The sequence below is a fragment of the Dipodomys ordii genome, unplaced genomic scaffold, assembly GCF_000151885.1.
Source record: "Dipodomys ordii isolate 6190 unplaced genomic scaffold, Dord_2.0 Scaffold23, whole genome shotgun sequence".
Lineage (NCBI taxonomy): Eukaryota > Metazoa > Chordata > Mammalia > Rodentia > Heteromyidae > Dipodomys > Dipodomys ordii.
This window is the reverse complement of record NW_012267239.1, coordinates 6,017,533-6,026,944: the sequence shown is the minus strand read 5'-3', so window position 1 is coordinate 6,026,944 and position 9,412 is coordinate 6,017,533. Positions and strand designations below refer to the sequence as shown.

General features: G+C 59.1%; 2 protein-coding genes across 2 annotated transcripts in view; both read left to right on the top strand.

The window, feature by feature from the left end:
• Nucleotides 1-3,767, top strand: part of Kiaa1671 (KIAA1671 ortholog) — a 58,102-nt gene extending 54,335 nt beyond the window's left edge. Inside the window, exons 9-10 of the mRNA XM_013014282.1 lie at nucleotides 57-139; nucleotides 1,656-3,767. Coding sequence (XP_012869736.1) covers nucleotides 57-135 — 79 coding nt within the window. The 3' untranslated portion in view covers nucleotides 136-139; nucleotides 1,656-3,767. The remainder of the gene's footprint in view (nucleotides 1-56; nucleotides 140-1,655) is intronic.
• A 4,350-nt stretch (nucleotides 3,768-8,117) lies between these two features.
• The window catches only part of Crybb3 (crystallin, beta B3), a 3,532-nt gene continuing 2,237 nt past the window's right edge, over nucleotides 8,118-9,412 (top strand). Inside the window, exons 1-2 of the mRNA XM_013014496.1 lie at nucleotides 8,118-8,201; nucleotides 8,839-8,957. Coding sequence (XP_012869950.1) covers nucleotides 8,124-8,201; nucleotides 8,839-8,957 — 197 coding nt within the window. The 5' untranslated portion in view covers nucleotides 8,118-8,123. The remainder of the gene's footprint in view (nucleotides 8,202-8,838; nucleotides 8,958-9,412) is intronic.

The window sequence follows — 9,412 nt, the reverse complement described above, 5'->3', positions numbered from 1 at the left end:
CCCCAACGCCCCAGCCCCTCTCGTGACCTGGCTCCCCCATGACTTTATGGTGACAGGTCGGAAGAGCCGTCTCCCCAATGGCTAAGGGAGCTGAAATCCAAGAAGAGGCAGAGCCTGTGTGAGAACCAAGCCTGACCAGGTGGGCCGGGCACTGCCGGATCCTGGAAAAAGGCGGAGGGGCGGAGGTGGAGGGGAGGCTGCATCTGGAACGAGGCAGTGATCTATTCATGTACAAATGGTGTAACTGAAATTAAATTTAAAAAAAAATGTAACCAGACAAGCAAGGATGGCCCGTGACCCAAATCTTTAGCCTCTCAGGAGAGTGTGATACAGAGGATCGCAGTCCAAAGCCAGCCAAGGCAGAAAAGTCTGTGAGACTCTCATCTCCAATTTACCAGCAAAAATGTGGGCTGGAGATATGGCTGGAGTGGTTGAGCACTGAGAGCCAAGGGGGTGGGGGACATGGAGCCCTGAGTTCAGGATCTGGTGCCAGCGTGCACAGTGTGCAGCAGTGTTGTGAACAGCAATCCTTTCTGGGGTGCAGGGCTCATCCCAGGCCAATCAGCAAACCCCTCACCTCAGCCGTGGCTCATTTCTTTGTGGCAGTTTTGAAATCCAGAATTCACTGTTACCCCCACAATCCATTTCAGGAAAATTAACCTCAAGTTCTTGTAATGAAATCAGACTTCCCCTGTTTCCCATCCTCCCTCCCAGCCCAGATCTCCTCCTAACTTGAGATTTGTAAGGGATGCATTCTTGGGATTTTTTTGGGGGGGGTCCGGTCATGGGGCCTGAACTCTGGGCCTGGGCGCTGTCCCTCAGCTCTTCAGCTCAAGGCTAATGCTCTACCACTTGAGCCACAGCGCCACTTCCGGCTTTTTTCTTTTTGCTTATGTGGTGCTGAGGAATTGAACCCAGGGCCTCAGGCATGCAGGGCAGCCCAGGAATGCATTCTTGGGGAGGAAGAATCTGAAACAAGCAACAACTAAAAAACAACAACAACAACAAAAGATCCACATGAATTTTTTTCCCTTTTGTGCCAGTACTGGAGCTTGAACTCAGGGCCTCTTGCTCTCACTTGGCTTTTTCACCCAAGGCCACTTGAGCCACTTCCAGCTTTTTGTTGATTCATTGGAGATAAAAGTCTCTTGAAGCCAATCAACAGTGGCTCACGCCTGTAATCCTAGCTACTCAGGAGGCTGAGATCTGAGGATCACGGTTCAAAGCCAGCCTGGGCAGGAAAGTCTCTGAGCCTCTTATCTCCAATAAGAAAACCAGAAGTGGCTGTGGCTCAAGTGGTAGAGCATTAGCCTTGAGCTGAAGAGCTGAGGGACAGCACCCAGGCCCAGAGTTCAAGCCCTAAGGCCAAAAAAAAGTCTCTTGGATTTATTTCTCAAAGCTACCTTCCAGCCACAGTCCTCAGATCTCAGCCTCCTGAGTAGCTAGGATCACCTGCGTGAGGGACCACCAGCACCTGGTCTAGTTATTTTGATGACGGTGCTGGGGATGGGAAGCCAGCGCCTGCACGCTGAGCATGCCCCCAAATGACATCACGCACCCAGGCCCTGGCCAAGGCCAGAGGCCTAGTGATGGAGAGAAATGGGGGAGCGGGAAATGCTCCGTCTGCTGAACCCAGATTGCTCTTTCTACTCCAGGTGTGGGACACTGCCAACCTAATCAACAGAAGCCTTAACTGTGACCATCAGACCCCTCGGAGGAGGCCACAGCCACGTTCCTCCCTGCTCCAAACGTCATGTGCCTGGGCCCTTCCGTGGTCTGCAGACCACCTCACACAGGAAGGCCCGCCCTCCGCAGTCCCCTGCCGGGCCCTGCAGACAGCACTTGTGGCAGGGCGGTGCACGTGCGTCATCCTGGCCGCTCAGGAGACCCAAGCGGGGCTGGATCTCAGGTTCAGTGCCAGCCAGACCTGGGCCTACCTACGGAGACCCTATCTCAAAAAGACGAGTTTGCATCTCTACCTTGTTTCGACGCCTTCCGTGGACACCGGGCCGTCGCCCGGGGCTGGACCCGCCCCTGCGTTCCTCTGAAGACACCTGCTCCTCCCCGGCAGGGCTCTCTGGAAGACATTGCTAAGGGGGCTCCAACTGTGTCCGTCCTGCGGGGGTCTCGGCCCAGGACACTGCCATGGGACTTTTGATTGATTTTTTTTAAGTCTCTTTTCAGCATCTGAAATGGATTTTCCTTTCCAGCAGGCGGGGCGCTGCGGGTACCCTGCTTGTTGGCTTTTGGAGGCGATGAAGCAATAATTCAGCCAATCCTCTTTGAAACTTGACAATGGACACTCGCTAGATTAGACGATGACGGGGAGACGGCAGTTCGCGTCCTGGGTTTCGCAGTGTCCGCTTGAGGTTATCTTACTCTTCTCTGAGCTGCCGAAAAGTCGTAACTGTCCCCCAGGCTTTTTGCACGGGGGGCTCTGATTTCTGGGCGGAGACCTTTGTCCCTCAACATCTCGGTTCACAAATGGCAGCCACATTACAACTCCATCATCTTATTCGAAGCCCTTTTTGGGGGGAGCGAAGGGTTCCCCAGACCAGAGACTCTAAGCAGAGGTACCAGAGGAGAGGGGAAGGGATGTGAGGCTCAGCTCGCCTCCTTTCTTGTTTGTCTGTTCTTGCTGACGGTAAGCTCTGAGGAGTGGCTAATACCTCTGGGGACTCCAGACACCTCTACTCTGTCCTTCCTTTTGGGGACTCATAAGCACCAGCCTCCTGTACCCCCAAACCCAGGTCCGTAAAGACGTCTCACCTATTCCTGCCCGGCCTGGGGTTGCTATCTGCCGGGTGCCAACCTTGCCCAGGAGACACAACCCGGGGAGGCCCTGGGGTGGCCTCAGGCTGGGCATCCTGATGGACCTGTGCATGGTGCTCATTAGAGCCCTCCACAGGGTCTCCCCCGCCCCGCCCCCACCCCTCCCGACTTCCCGAGACATGGAGCCTGCCTTGGTCATTGCGCTACAACAAGCGTCAAAACTCACCCTCTTTCCCCCTGCCCACCTCCCCACGTCTCCATTTCCCACTCTGTCATCTCTCTTTTCTTGCTTTTCTCCCGCTCAGGTGGGGTGGACAGGGATAGCAAATCCTGATTTCCTCCAGGCTCAGCAAACACCTGTGTGTAGCACCACGGACAGCGGTGCCAGGCATGCAGGTGTGCACGCATGCACACGCACGTGTGCGCACACACACACACATACACACACCCCTGCTGCCCCTAAAAGCCCCATCACCTACCCAGCCTCGCTGCCCCAGCTCAGTGCCAGCTTGCATTTCCTTCCTTTCCTAAATTCAGGGCCAGTCGGTTCCCTGTAGCCGTTAGGGGAATGGGATTCCACAGCAACGCTTGCTTTGTGTATCTGCTTTGAAGACCCATTCTGTGCTTGCTCTTCAATGGATTTTGGCAGAGTGGCTTTCTGAGCACATGGCTGGTGTTTGACTCCCACACCCTCTCCTTCCCCCGGGGGTATGAGATTGTCCTGTGTGCCCTGCAGGATGCTTCGTGTCCAAGGAGCTGTGTCTTTGTCCCAGTGAGGAAGACACCCACTCGGAAGTGAGCTGGGCCTCGGGCATCCTTGCACGGCTCGGCTGGCGGCAGACATGTTTGATTCCAGGTGGATTGGTTGTATCCATCGCCTGGAACCCAGCCAGGGTCTTTGTGACCTCTGAGGCCCTCTGTGGCTCTTCCTCCCACAATTCAGGGTGCTGGTGACCCCTGAGGGGCCCTGCGAAGACCCAGGCGCACAGATGAGCGGGCTGGGCGAGCTCCCCGGGGCTGAGCCTCTGGCTGCATGCAGGCTCATTGTCCTCCCTTTGCTTTTGGAACTGTGTCTCCCCTTAATATGCCTTGCGTAACATGCCTTAATCAAACCTACCCCCACCTCCCCCCCCCCCCCCCCCGTGTCCTCAGAGGAGAGAGCCTGGTGCAGAATGCAGACTGGCGGGCAGCCTCCTCCCACAGGCCCCTCCCCTCCTCTGCTCCCTAGCCCCTCCCCTGCCCCTCCCCCTGCCCCTCTCCCTGCCCCTCCCTGCTAGGACAGCTGCTGCCCTTTGCATACGTCTGTATCTTCTCCCTGCTGCCTTTACCATCTCTGGCTGAGAGGCATGGTGGGTGGGTGTGGGGGGGGATCCCTTTGGCAAGTGAACCCCCGGAGCTTGTGGGAGGGAAGCTCAGGGTCCTGGGAGGATGGGGGTGGGTGAGGTGCTAATGTGACAGCTGGGGTGTGTGTGGGGGGGCAGGCCAAGAGCATCCCCAGGGGAGCCAACCACACCTTCCGATGGCACCCAGGTGCATTTCCTTCCGCGTGTCTGGGAAGTGAGGCCCACGGCAGGAAGCCACAAGGAAGAACGGAGCAGGCCTGAGCCGCGGCCTGGGCCAGGGCAGACTCTTCTATCCCGGGCCCCCATCGCCACCGTCTCCACCTGTGCTTTTGAACTCTTTCACCCCGAAGCCCCCCCTCCCCCAGACGGTACCCCCAGAGTGCCTGAAAGCCCGAGGACCCCCTCCCCTCAGTGCCTTTCAGCTACGGGGGCCGGGATGGGCCCCTGGGCCTGGAGGCCTCCCCCCCTCTGACCCTGACAATCACTGGTGACATCCTGTCACCTACAAATCAGGCCTGCGGCCTGAGGAGAACTTGTGATGTGGACCCGTGTCCCACACCACCGCCTTATGCAGGAGGGGCTCACGGGACCGCCGTGGGCCGTGCCACTGGACAAGATGCTTCTGTGTCGTTTCCTAACTCACGCCACAGCCCTGGGGGCCCAGCGCGTCCCCAGTGGCCGCGGGCCCCACGCTTTGTGAAGCAGGATGGGGGAGGGGGCGAGCCATACATACAGTCTATATTTTCCTAATCGTTTCTTCTGGCACCAAAAGACTACACACGCCATGACCCCAAGCTCCTGGCTCCAGGATCACGGACGGAAGGCAAAGCCACAGGCACTTTACCCGCAGCCTGCCTGCACCACTGACGATTCCCCCTAGGAAAACAGAACAAAACTTTATATTTTTAATGGGAAAAAAAAATAATAAAACCACAGTGTGGCTTCTTGGAGCTCCCAGAGTACTACTGATTGTGCAAGAGATTGTTGTTTTCTGGTTTTGGTTTTTCTTTCTTTCTCTATAAAGAAGTTTCTTTGTGGATTGGATGAGCAGCCGGAAATCCGGCTGGCGGTGTCCATGTGATGATGAGCCCCGTGTGTTTGGACGCTGTGATCCGACTCTGAAAATTGCAAATAAAGCTTTGTTACATGTTTATGTTGGACAAAGCCGGTCTGTGCCTGGGCGTGCCGGGCTGGGCAGTAGGGGGGGGAGGGGGAGGGCAGGAATCAAGCTTGGCTGGCACCTGGTTCTGGGGTGGACATCTCAGAATGGAGCCCTACCAAGGCCTGACTTCCAGACTGCATCAGGTGTCGGCATCCCCTCCCCCCTCGGGGTGGGCTGTGCCCTCAGAGATCCAGGCAAGGGCAGAGGCATAATTACCGCAGCATGCCGGGAGACGCCAGGGTGTACTGGGAAGCCCCGTCTCCCACCCCCCATGCTCACCCCGAAAAGTGCTTTGCTTAGGTTGCAGATTGGCTCCTACCGACGCTCACAAATGTACCAACAAACACAGCTGGGTGTCGGTGGCTCACACCCGGTACCCCAGCTACTTAGAAGGCTGAGATCTGAGGAGCGCAGTTCAAAGCCAGCCTGAGCAGAAAAGTCCCCGTGAAACTCATCTCCAGTTATCCACTCAAAAACTGGAAGTGGTGCTGTGGCTCAAGTGGTAGAGCGCTAGCCTTGAGCACAAAGAGGCTCAGGGACAGCGCCCAGGCCCTGAGTTCAAGCCCCCAACTGGGTTGGGTGGGGGGGGGGGGGGAAAAAACCAGCAATGGGTCCTGGGGTCCTCTGGGGACCCAACAGTGGTCACTGCCGCTTCCATCTCCCGAAGTGTCCACCAGATGGCAGCAGGAGCCTGGCCTTGCACCGTCGCAGGTGGCTGGGGCCTGGGGCCTGGGGCCCTGCCCTGAGGTTCCATCCACATTCATGGAGCCCCAGGACCTTGAACCCGGTGCTCTGAAACCAGGCAAATACATAGTTTTTCTCCATCTAGTTGTTTCTGTCAGGTGTCCATCAAAGCTGTGCAGAAGGAATCCAGGCACTCGCTGATGGACAAAGGGGTTGGGGGGTCAAATGTCAGTCCAGAGCACACAAAACCTACAAAAGGAAACCCAGTTCATTTAACCCATTCACAACTTTCTTCCTCCCTGAGTGAATAATCACTCATTAAGTGCCTGTTGCAGGCCAGGTGCTGATGGCTCACACCTGTCAGCTCCACTCCTTGGGAGGCTGAGATCTGAGGACTGAGGTTGGAAGCCAGCCTGGGCAGCAAAGACCGAGACTGTTGTCTCCAATTAGTCGCCAAAAAGCCAGAATGGAATGGTGGCTCAAGTGGTAGAGCACCAGCCTTGAGCAAAATGTCTGAAAGTTCCCAGGACCAGCACACACATGCACATGCACATGCGTGTGCACACACACACACATACGCACGCACACACATCACCTGTTGTAGGCAAAGTTACACTTGATTGGATAAGTTGTTCAGGCTGAGCATTATAGTTCCCTATGTAGAGGGGCGAGCCTAAGGCCCTGTGGCAGATTCCCTCCCCGCCTCCTGTCTGCCCAGTGTCCTTAGAGTGTGAAGACCACTCTGCCTCTCTAATAGCCTCAGACGGCGTGAGCAAGGCCAGCCCGGCACCCTGCATGTAGTAGGGCTCTGGGAAATGCTTGCTGTTGTCTGCCCGCGTGGCCGGTGTGAAGAAGGCTCTGTGACAGCCTCGTGTAGAGGCGGATGCACCCCCAATTTGGATGATGAGTTTGGGGAGACCTGACTTGAGATGTGAGCCATGGAACATGTGGGCGACGGGGGGGATCTGGGGTCCCCTTTATTTCAGAACTCCTTTCTAGGGGGGGTCAGGTATCCTAGGAGCACTGAGAATGCAAAGGGAGAAGGCTCGGGGGAGCAGGAAAGCTGTGTACCCCAGACCCCTGCCCCCAGGAAGCGCTCAGAGGCCCTGCAGAGGAGACAGGCGCGGGGGGCCGCCCGGGGCTTGCTATTGGGGTGCAGTGGCCCGGGAGGAATGGGGCGGACAGGACGCTGGCTCAGCAGGCCCCGATGTGCTGGGCTGTCAGGATGCAGCCATAAATAGCTGGGTGCTGGAGGCCGCCCAGCGTGAGCCGCCCCTCTGCCGGTCCTTCCTGAGCTCCAGCGGCAGGTGCATTCGGGGACAGGGGTGGGAACTGGACCCGGGCCCAGACCGGGCATCACTCGTGGGTGGGGCCGACAGAGGGGGCCTAAGACGGGGAAGGGGGGATCGCCTGTATGTCAGAGGGTGGGGGCTGGGGTCTGAACCCCGGGCACAGGCTGGGAAGGGGGGTGGTTCAAAGACTGAGCAGCCGAGGAAGGGAAATGAGGCGTGGATGTGGCTGCCCCATGTTTGTGTGTGTGTGTAGGAGACAGACAGACAGACAGACAGAGAGGCCTTGGGTGGGATGTGTGTGTGTGCATGCATGTGTATGTGCAGGGATGTGTGTTTGCACGTATGCGTGCACAGGCGTGTGCACACTCACCCCGCCAGGCCTCTCACATGGGACCCGCAGGGGCCTGGGCCACGTGTCGCCGCCTGTCTGGCGGTGGCCTGTGCACAGCAAACACGCCAGAATTGCTCCTGGAACAAGTCTCAGGCCGCGCGGCCGAGGGTGTCCGCGTCCCGGTCCCCTCCCCAGGCTGAGGGCCCTGGCCCAGCACTGGCACGGCAGGGGGAGGGAAGCCCCCACCTCCAGGCCCCAGCTCTGATCCCTTCCTTCCTCGCGGTGGGCCTCACGTGGTGGGGCTTCCGGGTTCCCCTCTAGAAAATGGGGTCCCTGCTCCCACCATTCAGCCTCGTCTGCAGGCCCCCCCCCAGCAGGGGCTCCACGGGTGTTTGTTGAATGACTGAGTGGTTGAGTGTTGATCATGGTGACCGCAGCGGAAGTCCTTTCTTGGCCCGTTGAGTTCCGGTGCCTCACCCACGGGGCCCCGTGTCCCCGCACCTTCCCCTTTACCTTGAAGGCCGAGAGTTTCTGGGGAGATGGCGGAGCAGCAGCACGGTGCCCAGGAGCAAGCAGCGGCCGGCAAGAGCCACGGAGGCCTGGGGGGCAGCTACAAGGTAACGCCTTCCGCCATCCATCGGGGAGGGGAGCGTGCCCGGCCTCGGGGCCCACTTCCGGCCAGCCCTCCCTCCCAGCCCTGGCGGGGGGGGGTGAGGAGGGAGCGTGTCACACACGCCCTACCCGCCCCTTGGGGGGGACAGAGTCACCGGGTTCCAGGAGATGTGGCTTTGAGCTCCGTCTCTCCTGTGTGACATGGGCCTAGTTCCTCACCCTCTCTGAGTTTCCTTTAGTGGCTTGGCCATCTCCGGGGCCTTTGGTGAGACCATCCGTGCGGGGGTGTATGTGAGGGTGTGGGGGTGAAGGAACGAGACGGAGCCAGAAGAGGCCATCGTAGAGAGCCTGGTGCCTGCTCTTCCTGTGATGCTGAGCCGGCCCAGGGTCTCCGAGGGTGGCAGAGCCCTTGAAGAGCTTGCACACTCAGAGCTGCTTGTCTGGGGGATGTGGGGGGGGGAGGCTGCGCTCCCCTGGGCCCCTCCCCACTCTTTGCCTTTCCCTCCCTGTCCAGGCCGCCCCACCTGGCATATTTCCAGTCTGTGGATGGCTGCCTGCCTGGAGCCCCGCGGCCACCAGGGGGCGTGGTGGGGCGGGGTGGGGGGGCGGCGGTGGGGTGACCCCCAGCTCTCCCCCCTCCAGGTGACCCTGTACGAGCTGGAGAACTTCCAGGGCAGGCGGTGTGAGCTGTCGGCCGAGTGTGCCAACCTCACGGACGGCCTGCTGGACAAGGTGGCCTCCATCCAAGTGGAGTCGGGCCCGTGAGTGCCCGCGGAGTCCCCTCCCTGCCTCAGTCTCCCCCTGCGAGAAAGGAGGGCACGGAACCACCACCGGCGGTCTCTCCGTGTCTGTGGGGCGTGCGGGCCCGGCGGGAGGCAGCCAGCTCCCGGCCCCACACGGACGCCGCACGGCCAGCCCCCGGCTGGGTGTGATGTTACACGCTCCTGCACCTGCGTGTCAGCAGATGCCTGGCCAGGGGTGGGGGGGTGGGGGGGACCCCAGGCCGCAGCTCAGCCGGGGCGCCCGGGGCTCACGTCGGTCATCCCAGCTACTCAGGAGTCTGAGAAGTGAGGATCATGGTTCGCAGCCAGCTCAGGCAGAGTCCATGAGTCACGAGACTCTTCTGTTGTTTTTATTTTGTATTTTGTTTTTGGGTCCAGTCCTGGGGCCTGAACTCTGGGCCTGGGCGCTGTCCCTCAGCTCTTCAGCTCAAGGC